General features: G+C 40.5%; 1 protein-coding gene and 1 long non-coding RNA gene across 49 annotated transcripts in view; one reads left to right on the top strand and one right to left on the bottom strand.

Moving 5' to 3' along the window:
- SORBS2 (sorbin and SH3 domain containing 2) overlaps positions 1 to 17,627 on the bottom strand; it is a 183,700-nt gene that overhangs the window by 62,196 nt on the left and 103,877 nt on the right. For 25 of the 48 annotated variants that reach the window (XM_078445303.2, XM_078445306.2, XM_078445307.2 and 22 more), the window contains 5 exons: positions 14,443 to 14,478; positions 10,518 to 10,656; positions 5,910 to 6,082; positions 1,174 to 1,240; positions 417 to 461 (listed from right to left, as the gene is read on the bottom strand). In XM_078445303.2, the coding sequence (XP_078301429.2) occupies positions 417 to 461; positions 1,174 to 1,240; positions 5,910 to 6,082; positions 10,518 to 10,656; positions 14,443 to 14,478 (460 nt within the window). Of the gene's footprint in view, positions 1 to 416; positions 462 to 1,173; positions 1,241 to 5,130; positions 5,285 to 5,909; positions 6,083 to 10,517; positions 10,657 to 14,442; positions 14,479 to 17,627 lie in introns of those variants that run through there. The other 23 variants (XM_078445323.2, XM_078445324.2, XM_078445301.2 and 20 more) reach the window with 5 other exon arrangements.
- The window catches only part of LOC144616094 (uncharacterized), a 65,474-nt gene that overhangs the window by 13,085 nt on the left and 34,762 nt on the right, over positions 1 to 17,627 (top strand). Inside the window, exon 2 of the long non-coding RNA XR_013555007.2 lies at positions 12,120 to 12,217. This is a non-coding gene — a long non-coding RNA (uncharacterized LOC144616094). The remainder of the gene's footprint in view (positions 1 to 12,119; positions 12,218 to 17,627) is intronic.

Here is a 17,627-nt window from a genome sequence, read left to right as displayed (position 1 = left end):
CAAAAGCATGGACAAAGTCACAAAATACTTTTGCTTGACTCGTTTTTTTGTGAAGTGTATCTGAAAGATCTTACGCAATTGTGATCACTCTCTCTGCTGATAAAAAGAGATCTTTATCTTATTTTGTACCCCAGTTACAGTGTGTTCTTTCAAGCCGTCCTTCATACTTTGGTTAAACATTCCTGAAGCTGCAAATAAATGGACAGTGTGAGAATGAAGGAGACAAAACAGTATTAGTTCTCATTTCCATGGGAAAAGATCGATCCTTTTGTTATGCATGCTTTGAGAAAAGAAAAAAGAAAAGCATCCTCTTAATTGTCTACACTGAAAACATGCGCTCAAACAGTGGTAACACAGTGAGTGGGAAGTGATTCCAAGCATACGGTATTCATTGCGAGCAAGGAACCCCGTCCTACCTGCATTATATGTATAAGGAGTATTATACATGTCTGTGTCATCATCTAGAAAATGAAACATAAATATCATGGTAATACACGTTCGGTCACCATATCGTAACAAGACAGTAGAACTTCAGAGAAACAAAAACAATTTGGTAGAAAACCAGGGTCTCTTGCCTGGTGCATAACACCATTTTTCGAATTTTCTAATACTGCTTTGTTCCCGAGCTGCTGCGGTTTGACCTCGCTGGTCCGTAACGTTATTTGCTGGGTTGCCCTCTCCCCAGCATGCAGGGCCAGGGCTTTTTCCTCACTTCCTGGGCCAGCCTTCTCTTCTGAATCATGAATTTCCTCCGGAAGTGCTTTCGAGATCTTTTGTCAAGCTGGTGAGACCTACCTCTGCTTTCTCTCTCTCTCTCTCTCTCTCTCTCTCTCTCTCAATCAGCAGCTGGCATGGGTGGACAGAGGAACAATGACAGCGCCACACCCCACACCACGCCAGACTGTGGCTGGGGAGGGAGGAAGGGACCAGAGCACCTGGCACCCCTCCAGGGTCACCTAATAAGAGGCTTCTTGGCAGCTCAGGGGTGAGGCAGCAGCTCAGGTGTCTGTGACTTGAGGACGGTAGAAGGAAAACAAGGAGGAATGTTGAAAGAGGGACCGCCATGGAGTTGCTAGGGTCTGAACGTTTTTTGTGAACCTGAACTCTACAGGAGGATATACATATACCCTTTGGCCTGGAGGATCCGATCAGAAAACAGAACAACACACATACCCGGCTTGTGTACCATGTGGATCTGCTTGAACATCGTCTTGTACCAGTCCTTCGGTCTGTCAACTGTCTGTAAGAGAGAATGTTCAGTAGTTACAAAACCGGTGCTGAGTCAACACTGCTTGCCCCTCCACGTTTTTCTTTCTACAGTTTATCTTTTCTAATAGCAGGTTTCTGTCTGTGATTACAAAAAAGAACAAAAACCTATTTCATGATGACAATACTAGTAACTTACCTAGTTATGCATGAGGTTTGTAAATATGTTACCCCTTTAGGCTGAATTTAGGCTGAATTGGGACATTATATGCTGTGGCCAAATCGCACTTGTGCCCAGCATTAGATAGTTGATATTTGTACAAACATATTTATATAAAATGCACTGAATAAAAGTTGTAGTGTTGTAATAGTTTGTTGAACTCCTTTTGGTGCTAATTATCATTATCCTTCAAAACATTTTCGTGAGTGTTCTGTTGAAAACATCATTTTTAGAATTAACTAGGGAATATTTTTTACTGTATTCTGATCAGCTTAGACTTAGAGAAATAAAAGTATGATATTTACTAGGTTAAGTTCATAAAACCCCGAATATAGTACAGTCAAGGGTCCTGCGGTAAATCTAAAAAAATGTAGACATTGTTTAAAACTTTTTTTAACATGATAAATAAATGTATGCAGCATTTGCTTTGCTAAATTATAAATTCCTTGAGAGTAGAAGCTCTTTCCACATGCCTGGATTAGGACACGATAGAAACTGGGTTGTAGTGGAAAGAAGAAATTAACGTCACCTCAACCTAGATTCAAGTCTTGCTTCCTTTAATTGTTGTTTCATACTTCCTAGCAGTATGAATTTGGATCATTTAGGTAAGCTTTTAGAACCTCAGCTTGTCCTTCCTAAGATGAAATAATTATATCTACATCATAGGATTGTGATGGAAATGGAATGAAACCATGTATATAAGACCTAAAACAATGCCTAGAATGTAAGAAATGCTCAATAAATAGTAACAGTCAGTAAGGAACATAACATATTTATAGAATAAAATAATGAAAGAACCCAGGTTATTGGATGGAATTCTACCTGATTACATACCTGTGAAAGTAGACCTACACTTTTATAATCATAATTAAAGATTTTGCTTGGCAAGATCTTTATCTCAACGTTTCCAGAAATACTCCAGCAAGAAACCCAATCATTCTGCATATAGTGATAAATACACCAGATTTTCCAAGACCATTCTCTTGATATAAAATATTCTGTTAGGACTGCCACACAAATATTCTTGTACTTTTTAAAAGACTGAGCGTTCGTTTAGATTTTATATCCTATTTTTTTCCCCTCAGAAATGTGGTAATTGCATTTTTCATCTGGAAATTGAGGGTTTTGTGCCGCATCTAAATTTATTTTGGTCTCTGAGCATACATGGTTCTGATAATCACAGCAAATATAGATTAATATTAAGAGCTACTTGACTTTGTTCTGAGTCACCTCTTCATTCATTGTAGGCTCTTTCTACATTGGAAAAGCTTTGAGGAGATTGTTAATTGACCTTATTTTCAAATGATGGGAGCTGGTGGGAGGGGTGCAGTGATGAATCAGGAGTTTAGTTATTATTGGCTGATTTAAATAAAGTGGCTGAACATGTATCTTTAAGGGACACTTTCATAAAAGATCAGTTTCTCTTTTGTTAAGCTCTGTTTCCTTTATGTCTTCAGCAATAGAAAATAAGATGTAAGTTGGTGCAAACATGTTTCCCAGCCATACCTGGACACAACCAATAGCAACAAGGAAGCCTAAATAAGTGACTTATATCCCTGTATATGGCAGTGTATCTTGACAGACAGGATTTTTTTTTTCTTCACTTGCTGGAGGGCACATATCAGGCAGGAGCTCAGTTTTGCCATCTGCTAGCTTTATATGGTGAGCACAGAGATGCCAGGAAATGCCCAGTGGTTGGCAAAGAGGAGTATGAAACTGGTATAGGGCAACACTAAAACTCTTTGTCCCTTTCTAAAAGAAGCACTCTGGGCATTTGAAGTTTCTTTTATAAATGGCATCATGGACATGTTATGTCTAATACCGAGATTAAGTAAATAGAAGTCTACTCAAGTTTAAGGAAGTTTGCTTCTGTATGTGTCCTTCAAGGTTACTTTGTATGGGCAGTAACTACTAGCAATTCACGACTCACTTGTTTTCTATAATCTTGGCAGAATTCACCTGGATTTTACTTTTCTACAGTTTACAAAGTATCGAAACTCGGTGTTGATTTATCACGCAGAGATTTCCAAAAAGGGAAAAGACACATATTTTCTACGTACGAGTATACAGTGATTCTATTCTATTTTTGCCCCTTTCCAGCTTTGAAAATGCTCGAACGGTGTTATATTTGAACTAGAAAAAAAAGAGTCTTGTATTTCACTTAACTAGCTGGCTTTAATTAGACAGCCTCCTGGGATCTGAACCCCAGCGATTTTTGTTGTTGTTAAGAATGGCAGTAAAAGGCTAACCCAGACGTCCCAGGTCACATGAGAGAGGGCAGACTGGGGAGCCTTCATTCAAATAACTCAAAGGTACATTTGTTGACTTTTGGCTTTCTAGAGTTTCCAGCTTACAAAATTCTGTTTCCTTGGTATAGGCTGGTTGTCTAAAATGAGGCTACAACATGATACACTGAGACAGTACTGCCTTTGGTGGATACGCTGAGCAAAAAGTCCATGTAAAGCAATTTGAGTCTGATAATCATTACTCTCTACACGGATGAGAAAGAAAAACAACCTTGGAGATTCTTGGCCTGCTGTGGCTCAGAGACGGCCTGACTCAACATTTATAAACACAGCTATACTTGGGGATGTGCTTGGCGAGGCTGAAAAACAGGGAATGCAAGTAAGAGTCTTCACAGACCTGTACCTTGTGCGTACAATTTTAAAAGTCTAAATAAGAGCACAGCTGTGCCTAAAAATTATGGTTCCTTATAGGGAACTTCTGGGTTGCTTACATTTTATTTCCTATTTTACAGAAGGGAAACCAGCATTGAATGTTTAGTATATGTATTTGCATATGCATATCTAAACATGCTTTTGATTTGCAAGTAGGCAGACCACTAGAATTTTAATATTACTTGATTTTCACTAACCTTTGACAATGTCTGTTATTTTTCCTTTGGAAAACTAAGAAGCAAGTCTTTGCTGTTTAAGAAAATTATGTCGGATGGATAAAAAAAAACTGGTCCAGCTTTTCATGTTGTTTCTTATATATCATTCATCATGTTCAAAACACACCCAGAGGTCTCAGACACAATCCTTTCAGACAGAATCTACAACAAGTTAGAGTCAGGAATATCCTAATTTGTGTATATACTATGACTCGAGGGTCGATTAAGCAAAACCAATGACACCATACCTGTCTGACACTGCATCCCTACATTATTTGGAAAAAAGATTCCAGTTAAACCATTTTGAGTCAGAAACCTTCAAAGGGAAACAAATGACAAAACACCGTCACCAGAAACATGCAGTTGTCTTAAGACCGTTAGTCACAATCCCTGAACTTTTTCTGTGACTTAAATATGACAATCATCAGTTCCAACATAGATTGTTAGGACTTGATAATTAGTCACATTCAGCGTTCCCAGAATCTAGTGCGTCTACAGCCCCATCAACTGCTGTGCAGGTTGACTTTCTGGCTTGCAATTCTGATACAGATGCTTGGAATAATCCATTTTTTAACTCTTTTCTCAGAACGCGCAATCCCCATCTATGAGAAATGCAATCTTACCACTGCTTTTTTTTTTTTTCCTGATCTCTTTCCCATTTGTTTCCTCTATCCACTATTGTCTTTGCACCCCCTCCCCACCCCCAGCCCCCAGGGTTTGCATTCCAGGGAAGCAGCTCTTGGCAACACCCCTGCCAGGTAGGCAGGAGTATGCAGTCTGAGCCCTCTCCTTGCAAAGCCCCCCAGTTCACCTGCAGACGTGCTGCGGCCCTCATCCTGGCTTCCAGAGTCTTCCTTCTGCCGGCTAGCACAAACCTTCTCTGCGAGTAGACTGGTCAGTGAGCAGCTGCCTGCCCGGGCTCTCAGTAGCTGCCTTTGCTGCTGCTGAGCTTTGCCAGAAGGGGCTGCCCTGACACACTGAGCAATGCTTTAGCAGAGTTTAAAGCCAAAAAAAAAAAAAAAAAAATCCAAACACTTTCACTTAATATCCCTGAGGGCTCACAGCAGGCACAGCTGAAGAGGGACACTAAAATGTGTATTTTTCTTCACAGTTTTTTTTTTTCTTTCCATGACATTAACTCCCTTTGCTGCAATCATCTCACCGCCCAGCTGCCAATTCACGGCTCCCAATCTCCTGATGTTAACACACATCCATTTCAAGAAACAAATCCCTGGTTTATTGGCAAAGCAGTCAAAGCATTCACCTTGTCTCGTTCCTTCTCCTTTCTCTCTATTGCCCTAACGCTCCCTGGAAGAGGTGAAACAAAACAAAATATACCTTTATTCAACAAAACTCACAATCTTCGTGATTTTCAATTAAGATGCAAACACAGATTCTGTGATTAGCTTCAATCATCCACAGTTCTTTTCCTCTTTCTCTGCCACATACAACATAATATTCACGAGAACTCAAATGGCATAGAGGGCAATCCTCGTTATATAAGACCATAGGAATGCACAAAGCCGTTGACAATCCGGCCTTTGTAGAGCCTGGGCATAGCCCTGCAGCCACCACGCTGGCATTTCCTACCGTTCTAATTGCGGTGGGGATTCCGGATTCATCCACGGGCCCGATCCCCGGGTAGTGGGGGGCTTTGATGACCGTCACTCTCTTCTCCTCCTCTGAGGATCTGTACAGTGGTATGGAGCTGCCCATGGTGCCGTCCAGAGACTGCGCGTGCTGGGGATAGGTCTCTGTGGAATCTGCCGAGAAAATTTGGTGACATATCATGTATTTGATGCGCAAGGACTCATAAGTTGACGGTGCCTCTTGTATATTTATGCCAACTGTAACGTAGAATCTATTTCCATCGCTCTCTCTTTTGACCCATTTACCTTGCATTCGAGCCACTCGTTGTTAGCATGTAGGTATATACCCAACAGAACAGTAACAACAAGATCCTGTCGTTGTCTGAAGAAGGAGGAGGGGGAGGGTGACATTTGTGGAAGGACCGTGTGGCCGTGTAGCAGCCACTGTGTTAAGACAGTACTTTACATCTATTAGCTCACCTCACCGTCCATTTAATTAATTAATTACTTTTTATTTTGTTACTACTTTTTAAATATTTATTTATTTTGAGAGAGAGAGAGAGAGAGAGAGAGAGATTTTAGAACACCAGCGAGGGAGAGGCAGAGAGAGAGGGAGAGAGAGAATCTCAAGCAGGCTCTGCACTGTCGGTGCAGAGCCTGACTCGGGGCTCGAATTCAGGAACTGTGAGATCATGACCTGAGCTGAAGTGAAGAGTTGGACACGTAACCAACCGAGCCACCCTGGTGCCCCGTGGGGGGCTCCGTTTTAGAGACAAGGAGTCAGACCGAGACATTATCTTTGTGTGAAGTTGCTGACTACTGTTATTTGAAAGCACCGGAATGTCCTCTTAGAGCAGAAGATAGGACTGTTGAGTCTACAGCAGCAATTTCATATAAATAAAGTGAAAACAAAAATCACATTAAGAAATCCCCACATCCAAACACATACTTAGATGGGGTGAAGGCTCATGGGTTAAATGGATGATTTCAAATTATTAGTGCTGATTTTTATTAAGTAGACACGATGGCCAGATATCTTGGCTGTTACTCTGAAGCATAATTATTTATTTAATTAAAAAAAAATCTTTATTTTTGAGAGAGAGAGAGAGACAGGGACAGAGCACGAGCAGGGGAGGAGCAGACAGAGAGGGAGACACAGACTCCGAAGCAGTCTCCAGGCTCTGAGCTGTCAGCGCAGAGCCCGACGTGGGGCTCGAACCCACGAAAGCAAGTTTATGACCTGAGCCGAAGTCGGACTCCCCACCGACTGAGCCACCCAGGCACCCCAGAAAGGTCTCTTTTTATGTGGATAGGGAAAAGCTCTAATGTTTCAGGATACCATCACTTGATGACATATATATGCATATATGTGTGAATATATATGTAATCTATCTATCTCAAAACATATGATAGTATTTTTTTATTTGTTTATTTTTTACTTGAGAGAGGGAGAGTGCAAGCAGGGGAGAGGAACAGAGGGAGGGAGAGAGAATCTTAATTTTTTTTTGAGAGAGAGTGCACACATGTGCACACAAGCTGGGGAGGGGCAAAGGGAGACCTGATGGGAGGCTTGATCCTATGACCCTGGGATCATGACCTGAGCCAAAACCAAGAGCTGGTCTCAACCGACTGAGCCAGCAAGGGCCCCATATATGACTGTATTTTTGTTTTTTTTTTTAAATTTTTTTTTTAACGTTTATTTCCTTTTGAGACAGAGAGAGACAGAGCATGAACAGGGGAGGGGCAGAGAGAGAGGGAGACACAGAATCTGAAGCAGGCTCCAGGCTCTGAGCGGTCAGCACAGAGCCCGACGCGGGGCTCGAACTCACGGACCGTGAGATCATGACCTGAGCCGAAGTCGGTCGCTTAACCGACCAAGCCACCCAGGCGCCCCTATGACTGTATTTTTGTAACAAATTTATATAAAAATTCATAAGTAAGATTTTAAAAGATTTAACTCATCATTATAAGGATAACTACAGATAGGACTCCTGTAAGCTAAAATCTATTGTAACACTTATAACTGCTATTGCTATTATTATGGCTATATTCAGTTTAGTTTGCAACAGAAAAGCATTTTAGATACATTTCTGATGAAGAATGAATAAGGCTAGGAAGGAAACGGTATCTTTTCCAAGCAATTCCAAATGTGATATTTGACTCTGATTTCCCATTTAGTTCCAAAAAGTGTTTGAGTCAGGAACCATGATGGCGACATTTCTATTAAACAATAAATAATTTTTGAGCACCTCCTATGTGCAAAGTCCCAGCCTAAGCAAGGAGTATGAACTCTGTCTTCACATATGGTTCGTTAGAGTCAAGGAGTTTATAGCTTATATAAGTTAGCTTTTTATTTTATATTTCTTTAAAAAAAATTTTTTTTCAACGTTTTTTATTTATTTTTGGGACAGAGAGAGACAGAGCATGAACGGGGGAGGGGCAGAGAGAGAGAGGGAGACACAGAATCGGAAACAGGCTCCAGGCTCCGAGCCATCAGCCCAGAGCCTGACGCGGGGCTCGAACTCACGGACCGAGAGATCGTGACCTGGCTGAAGTCGGACGCTTAACCGACTGCGCCACCCAGGCGCCCTTATATTTCTTTTATAGGTCCACTAACTCTCACTTTTGTAGTCTTTTGTCCTCAGCTTAATATAAAGTTTCTCGAAGCAGGATAGATTTGTATATTCTCAGAACCTATCTCAGCACTGGCTGATTGGAATTTGTTCCAGTGGGACAAGGGACATTTCTTTCCTTGTAGTATGGCTTATATGTAAATCTACCCATCAGTATGTTCTAATAAGAAAGACTGTCTACATTCAAGTATTTATGTATTTTGTTTCTCGGGGTGGGAGGGACAAAAATTGTGTGTATTAAGACAGGTGATGAGGAAAAAGAGTCAGACTTTGATAATAATTATTTGAGAAAACATTATGGCTAGAATAATTTGTAGTTTTACTAAAGGAGTGTGATGATGCATAGCTATGTAAAAAATCTAGGTATGGGGGGCCTCCGTGGCTCAGTCAGTTAAGTGTCTGACTCTTGATTTCAGCTCTGATCATGATCTCATGGTTCATGGCATTGAGCCCCACGTCGGACTCTGTGCTAACTGGGATTCTCTCTCTCTCTCTGCCCCTCCCCCCTTACGCACACACATGCTCCCTCCCTCTCTCTCTCTCTCTCTCTCTCACAAAATAAATTAATAAACATTTTTTAAAAGTCTCGATATAAAGGACTCCTGTTACAATACTGCACCACGGACTGATTGTTTCAGAGCAGTGTCTGGGCACAAGGACGTCCTACTTTCTTATACTCTAAAAGGACAGCATTATAACATTCACAGGTGATCCCCACGAGCACCATTAGAGAAGGCACAAGTATATTTAGACTTTTCTTCGGTGAGTCTCAGGGCTCCATGTGAGTGTTCCAGAGGCTCTGTTGACCACAGAAGCTGAGTTCCATAACGCACACGCTGAATGTTCCCGGGTAAGCCTGGATGGCATCATGTCTTTCAACGAACAAAGGGTGCTGGGGGAGAAGAGGTCCTGCCTGCTGTTCAAGGAGGAAAGGAGAGTGAAAGGCCTGTGTTCTGTTGCTGTTTGGCGGTGGCCCGGAGGGATCAGTCTCAGCCTTTCTGAGAGGTGTGCTGCCTGCCCTCTTTCCTCTGCCTTCCTCCCGGCTGTCTGGAGGGAAGCCTTCCGGTCCCTCAACATCATGGGACCTTTCTCAGCTTGAATTCGGACGACGGCTTGATTTGGTTTGGTTTTTAGTGTTTCGGGGTTTTGCTTTTTTACATTGTTAAAAACTAAGAAATACGTTGTTTTCTAAACAGTCCTACTATATTTGCCACGTAAAAGTGTTTGTGATCATACAGTACAAGTTCTTATCCAGGAGGCTTCAAAAAAAAAAAAAATCACAGGGCCCGTGAAATGATACGCTTGAAAGTTTGTATGAACGTTCAAATGTGCATTTTTCTTTTTCTGGAGGAGAGCTCTCTCTTTCATCTAATTCCTAGTCCTCAAAGGATTAAGAACTCTCTGTATAGCAACTTCAGGGATCATTATTTAAAGGAACTCCTGTCCCAGGCCAATGGTCTTCTGGTCTCAGTTCAAAGAGTGTTTTGCTACTTTGTGAGGCGATAGTTTACTATTTACTGTTTTTGTGAGGCAGCTGTCCCCCTGTTAGACTGTTTTAACTGTGAAACAATTCTGTATATATGCCAAGAGAATTTTCTACAGTGAAAGCTTTTCCACAAAAGAACGAGCTGTTTTGAACATGGATGGTATTTGCCATCCATGGAAATGCGCTACACGAATGTTCCGGTGGGGAGAACTCTCCTGCCTGACTGTCCACCTTCTCTCTACTTCAAACCACAAACACTTAATAGTTGTTTCCAGGCTCAGATATAGATGTAGTCATTGTCTTGGGATAGCTGGATGCCTATTTTCTCCAGTGACTCCTCTGGTCTTAATTCCTCCCCTAGCATAGGTTCATTAAATACTGGAGTGTTGAATATCCCACCTCTTTGGAAAAATTACTCTGATGTTTTTCTCATGTGGTTTGTACTTGTTATATGAAATTGTCATGGAAATCATGACTGCAAAAGACTTACCAAGTGACCGGCCATGCTGCATGATAATGCTTGAGTTGAGCGAGCCTGGGAGAGAGTAAGCTGAAGGGGAGAACGGCCTTTGATAGTAACTCATTGGGCTCACAGCACCTCCTGAGTTTCCATTCACCGTTATCTGGCTCTGAGAAGAGAGTTGAGACATCCAGGCAAAGTGAGGAATATAAGGAACACAACCGTTTGGATTTACGTATCATGAAGCAATCTATCCTATTCTAAAAGAATCAATCTTTTCTGGCAAAGCATCAGAAAGGCATGATAAACCACTGGCTTCTCCCTATTGCAATCTCATTTAGTACTTTATGGGTCTCTTTTTGGTTTCTTGAGAATTTATTGTTTTGATTGATTTATATCTGAGTATATTATATCCCCAGCGAGATCTTAAGATACTTGTTGGAGATAGTCATATATGTGCTGCTTTTATGTTTTTTTATAATGTTCGACCTGTGCTAATAACATAGTAGATATTCAATGGATACATATTCTAATTGAATTGGATCAGCTTAGTTCACAGAGGCTGAGCTCACCACTATTAAGGATGCCTCTCTATCCGCAACACAGCGCCGAGCCTGGGCACGGGGGAGATTACATAATGCATGCAAATGAGACAAAACATTAGTAAGAGCATTTGGTTAAAATACTTTACAGCTGAATACACACAAACACAGATAAAGAACCATCATTTGCGAACCTTTTCTACTTTTCTACTGATCCTAAAACAAATTAAACTTCTACAAGACAGGCCTGAAATGTAGGTAGTCAATTACTTACATATTTCCTTGATTTTTCATTTTAAAGCTCATGTTTTGAAAATGGCCAAGAGTTAATTTAATTTCATATTTTTATAGCCATACCACATCTGCCCTGGGGTCAATAAATATTCCATCACAGTGATTGTGCTTACTGATTAAGTGCTTCTCTGAGCTATTACAGAAACCACTCTCCTGTCACAAACCACCATTTCTTATAGGTCTTATACCTGAACAGCACTGGACATTCAAATGATCTGAGGCACTGGCCCACCCAAATGCCTCAGAGCCTGTCTACAAGTTTGATAAATTACCTGAGAATATTTTTGCCACCTTGCCCAAATTGGTTTGGTTGTTCTTTGTAAATATAATTATGGTGCTCTTGCTATAATGTGTTACAATGAGTGTTAAAAGCAGAATTCTTATTAAAAACCATCATGTTACTGTGTTACTACACTTAGAAAAGTTGGCTTGAATCCTATTTTGATAGTTGCAATAATATTGATTATGGGTTAAGAAAGTAAATATTGCAAATAGACTTCATCTTTCATCATGTGAAACGGACCAGGATTTTACTAATGAAATAATACCATTAGAATTTTAGAAAATACTTTATTGTTATAGTGTAATACTTATTAGGAAAATCGTCTCATGGACGACCTATGTGCAATTTGACCTGCAACTTGAAACTAAGTTCAGTTCCAGTTAGCTCTGATTGTGCCCGTAAGACTATATGTATGTAGGCCTTTCAAGCTCCTAAGGAGTCTTAAATATAGCAAATTGAATTGGTTAGTACATAATTTTATATGCTATTACTGTTCTGTGTTTTTGGTTAAAGGCCCTACTATTCCTTGAAGTTTTAAAATGGAGAACTATTGAAAACATAGTAGAACATGGAGAACCCCAGGACCACTGAGCTTCTGGCTGTACTGGCAGGTAGGGTGTTAGCCCTGCAAAGTGAGGGCTTTTTTTTGTTTGTTTGTTTGTTTTGTTTTTTCTGTAGCCAGTCACTAATGGGAACATTTCATGGCAAAGTTTTATACCCAACCATTGAATGAATACTAAACCCCATTTAAAGTATTGTTAAGTATTTAAGAAAGATACTAAAAAGTCTTTTGTCTTCTATAATTGCGATGTCTTGAAAAGCATGTGACTTATAATATTTCTCCATGCATGAAATTTTCAGGTTTATGACATTGACATGACATAAAAATTATGTAGCACAACTAAAATTTTGTTTACAATGGTGCTTATTTCAAACTTCATCATAAAATCAATTTTAGAAAAAAATTCTCCACTTTTTTTGTTTGCCTAAAGTTAGATACCTTTCAAACTGAAGCCATTGTCTATACATTATATGTGATGGCAAATGTGTGCGTTAGGAGCGCCTGGGTGGCTCAGTCCGTTAAGTGTCTGACTCTTGGTTTCAGCTCAGGTCGTGATCTCACAGTTCGTGGGTTTGAGCCCTATGTCGGGTTATATGCTGGCAGTGCAGAGCCTGCTTGTGATTCTCTCGCTCCCTCTCTCTCTGCCCCACCCCTGCTTGTACCCTCATGCTCTCTCTCTCGAAATAAATAAACTTAAAAAAAAAAAAAAGAAAATCTGTGCCTTAAAATCTGAAAGCATTTAGTTATTCATAAATCATTTGCTAGGGACTCTTGCCATATAGACATATTTAAATGATATCATTTGTATGGGGACTATTTATATATTGCTCTAAATGAAAGATGAATTATTGGTATATAAAACAATAAATGAATTCATAAATGTCTAACCCAGAATGGCTCAGGAAAAACAATTCCAAAAGATCAGAGGGCTAAATTTCTGCAGTGTAGACTAGGAGTATTTACATCATTCGCCCCTATAAGACAGATAGGTTCAAAAGATGTAGTGGTTAGTGAAAGAGAAGCGAGAATTAGCGTCATGCGGTCAGCAATTATGTATGCGAGAAACAAGGGTATGTGAACTATTCACACAGGACAAATTCATGTGAATCTCAGAGGTAAACCGTTATCTACCAGGATTTAAGACTGGGTTAAAATTTTGGAAAAATGTTAAGACTTTTGCTATAACTCGATCATCATAATATATGTATACTTATCTAAATTTCTGAGATAATTTATTATTTTTTTGAGATAACTACTTATCAAAGCAAATCACTGTACAACTCATTAGCTAGAGCAACACAGTGTAAATATAAATGACTCTGAAATGAATCAGAATAGGGGCGCCCGGGTGGCTCAGTGGGTTAAGCGTCTGACTTTGGCTCGGGTCATGATCTCTCTGTTTTTGAGTTTGAGCCTCGCGTCGGGCTCTGTGCTGACAGCTCGGAGCCTGGAGCCTGCTTCGGATTCTGCGTCTCCCTCTCTGCCTCCCCACCTTACACTCCCCCACGCCCCGCTCCACTCATGCTCTGTCTCTCTCAAAAATAAATAAACATTAAAAAAAAATTTTTTTTTTAATGAATCAGAAGACAGTTGACTTTTTCAGCTGAAAGTAGGCTTTTGAGGATGATTGTAGAGGATTTTCTGGACAGGCTGTGAAGAATCGGTTTAGGTATAATTTACACCTATGTGAATAAAAACGCTTGGCAGCAAAGTGAGATGGCAGACAAGAAATCAATCAGTCCTTGTGTCTGGCCCGTGGAGATCTGTTTAAAAAGTGGCGGAGGCAAAGGAAGGAAGAGTAATGTCCCGCATGGCCGCCTGGTGCTGCAATCTGTCACAGATGACCTCTGACCCACGGTCGGGAAGGTGTTTCAGAATGGCCAGGGACGTCGGGGGCACCTGGGTGGCTCAGTCAGTTAAGCAGAACGGTCAGGGATGTCAGAGTCAGCTTCCTGAGCGCATGTGGGATGGTTGGGGAGAACTCACCGGAGGAGCAGGACAAGTCTGTAAGTGAGAGAGTCTGCGGTGTGGCTGTGGGCAGGGAGGACAGGAGTGAGGGAAAGGGGTTTGCAAAAAGCAGTGTGAAAGGCTCGCGGTGGGGGGGGAGGGTCTATGCAGGTGTGAAGGCCCCAGATCAGCAGGTGGTGACAGAGTCGGTGAGGCTGGGCTGGGGTCACCGTCAGGTAAGAAGTGGTTCAGTTCAAAAGCACCACGGAAGGAAAAGCGTGAAGAGGCTTCTGGTGTGCTTTGCCTGTGAGCCTGTGAAGCATTTACCTCTGGCACATGGGCAGCTAAGTTCTGGTTTCCAGGCTGAGTATGAGGGAAACATAACAAGAGATATAAATTATTCAGTTAATAAGGACATCTCTTTTTGCAATGTGGCAGAGAAGGCTTTATTCAGCTTAATCATCAGCTGTATTTGCAAGCCCTTTTAAGAAATATATTCAAAGGATTAGTTACCGGCATTCAGTACAGAGCAAGCATGAAAAAGTGAGGAAAATAAATCCAGTAAGTGTTTTTGGAAGTAAGACCAATTTTCACGTAGCACTGCATTGTAATTTGGGGTGGGGGCTTGAGAGGCTTGGCATCATGGAATTTTTCCCTCAGAAGTTTTGTATTGTGTCTCTGTGACAGCAAAATAATATCAGGTCGTCTATTGGCCAGCAGAATTCCTTTCGCTTCAATAGAAAAATCTTATAGCAGATTTCCCCCGACTGCCTCCCCCCTGGAAATAATCCCCCCCCCCAAAAAACCAGGTTACCCCATTTTTTTCTGACTTACAGATCTAAAGAATGATGGAACTAAAAACAATGAAGTGGAAAGGATATTTTGATTTCACTATAAAACACTAAAAGAATTGAACTTTAAAACATCCTAACTGTGCAAATGGAGACACCTGTTTGTGAAAATGAAGTGAAGACAAAAACCAGCCCCTGATGATGGTTAGAAGGTACCTTAGTTGGTTAGAGCCACTGTTGGTTTTAAGTCTTAGGTAAAGGAGAAAGAAACTGGAGAAAAATAAGTTTTAATGCCTCTAAGGCTATATAATCCAAGAGGCTAAAAACCATGGTGGAGGGGCTGTCTGTAAAAGGAAGAGAGTGGATGGCCCATTACAGGCTTTATAGCTATCTCTTCTGACCATTGTGATGTCTACCCACACATGTCAACTGTGATGATAAACATCAGCCTCATCATGAGTAAATGAAATTTTGAAGCAAAAAAGAATTTTTTTTTCTTAATTCTTCCTTTCCCCCTTCAGAACAGAGGTTTTTTTGTTTTGTTTTTGTTTTTGTTTTTGAGTGTTTGGTGTGGTGCCAGTTGTAAGACAGATAGCCAGAAGTATTGCAGGACATTGATACCAGGGGGAGGAATGAATTAAAGAAAACTGTATAAACTTAGAAATCTTGCCTAGGAAAAGTTTAGGTGATACTATTCGGTGTTCTTGGCCAGCCAGCATTTTCCTAACAGTTGGTGCCATACACCTGTTCCTCTCATAAAAAGTCATAATTAATTTTTTTCTTCAGCCTTTTAAACAAATACTTCTAAAACAAATACGTAAAAAGGTTTCTCTTAGTCACAGCTTAAAAAATTTGATGAAGACTATTGACTCTTAAGAAAAGTGTACAAATTCATGCCTACGTAAAATTCTGCATAAACTTTGGGGATTATGGATACCATAATCCAACAATCTGATTTCTCAACTTGTTCGATTAATCTAACAAGTTAAGAAATTCCAACCCTGGATAAAAAGACAGGTTTCCTTATCCTATTTTTATTTAATATGATTGCTGTTGTTGTTTAAACACACTTGTTTTGAAAGTGATACTTTTTTAATGTCTCTATGGGTTTTTTTTTAACGTTTTATTTATTTTTGAGGGAACGCGAGTCAGGGAGGGGCAGAGAGAGGGGACAGAGGATCTGAAGCGGGCTCTGTGCCGACAAGAGAGAGCCTGATGTGGGGCTTGAACTTACGAACTACAAGATCATGACCTGAGCCGAAGTTGGACACTCAACCAACTGAGCCACCCAGATGCCCCCTTTACTGTATACAGTTTTAAAATCTCTAGAATTAACTGACAGAAATCTCCAAGTTACCCAGAATTTAAAATATTCTCGTAGTAATGTATGCATGTTATTATTACATTTTTATAATAAAGTAAAATTACATTATTATGAAGTAAAACTATAATATTATGAAACTACAATAATTATAATTTAAAATGTAAGGATTTTGCTAGAATTCTGAATGCAATTCAATACAAAGCTATCTCGGGTGAGTACGGTGTCCATGGAATTTCTCATAATAATGTAATTTCACTGAAGAGCTTTCCATGGAACATGGGTCTCTTTAGTTTTACTTATGCTCAGTGACAATTCTGTTAAATAATATAAATCATGCCAAAGGATTTGAGTTATCTGCTCAAAGGAGTTCCTTCCCCTTCAAAATTAAAAGGAAAAGCTAATGGCTGTATCTCTCCCTGGATTGGCTTACCGTATGTATCCTTTTGGACTTGAAACATGTCAAATGCTAAAGCAGATTGTCTCTAAAACCACTGTTGTCGTGGGTAATATGATCAGTTTGTTTGTGTGGCATTGTGTCTAGGAATGGTCTCTATCCATTCATTTGTTCTTTCAAGAGCTTGTCTGCAGAACTCTTCCACTTTGCCAATTTCTCTCCCTACCTCCTGATATGCTCACAATTTTGAGTCCTAATGCGCGTGTGTGTAACAGATGGAATGCATCTTGGTGAGTCATACCACATTTAAATTGCTATAGATGAAACTAAGAAAAAAAAAAATCAAGTCTATAGGTTACTCACACAAAAGCTTTGAAATAGCTTGCCATAAAGATGTAAATTACATCTTAGACTAGTTTTTTGCATGACCCTGGTCTCCTCGTTGATGAGATGCCCTCTTAGACACAGCAGGAGAGAAAACCACATGCTACATGTTTCTCTGAGGAAAATGTGATAAGAGTGGGGGCAAGAGCCTGAAAAGGGAAGAGGAAGTATGTTGTCAATCCAGACTACTTGGAGTAGGAAACACTAACGTAAAAAACAAGAGAACTTGTTTTCCTGCTGAATTTCGTGGCAGATAGACAGATGACTGCAGAAAATCATCATAGTTGTTTTGTGTCTCCATCTTCCAAGACATGTAAGGTTAAGGTGCTTGGCTGTAGGCCCACAGTCCCCAACTTTTGTGGGTATAAGTTCCTTTTCACTTTCTCCAACTGTTGAGCTGTGAGGGAGAGAGGAGCTAGAGACACCAGTTTGCTGCTGCCTGGTTTCTACAAAGGAAAGGGACAGCGCTTAAACCCCAAGGTACTCAATATTCCAAGAGAGAGCAGCATTGAATATCTGGGTCCGCGTGAATTCAACCCAGAATGCTAAGGTGAAGTTGTGGATGAAAGAGATCACTAACTCGAGGCTGGACTCCTTGAGGAACTAAGGAATGAGGCGG

The sequence above is a fragment of the Panthera onca genome, chromosome B1 (assembly GCF_046562875.1).
Source record: "Panthera onca isolate mPanOnc1 chromosome B1, mPanOnc1 haplotype 2, whole genome shotgun sequence".
Taxonomy (NCBI): Eukaryota; Metazoa; Chordata; class Mammalia; order Carnivora; family Felidae; genus Panthera; species Panthera onca.
Note: the sequence above shows the minus strand (reverse complement) of the source record. Positions and strands in the feature narration are given on the sequence as shown.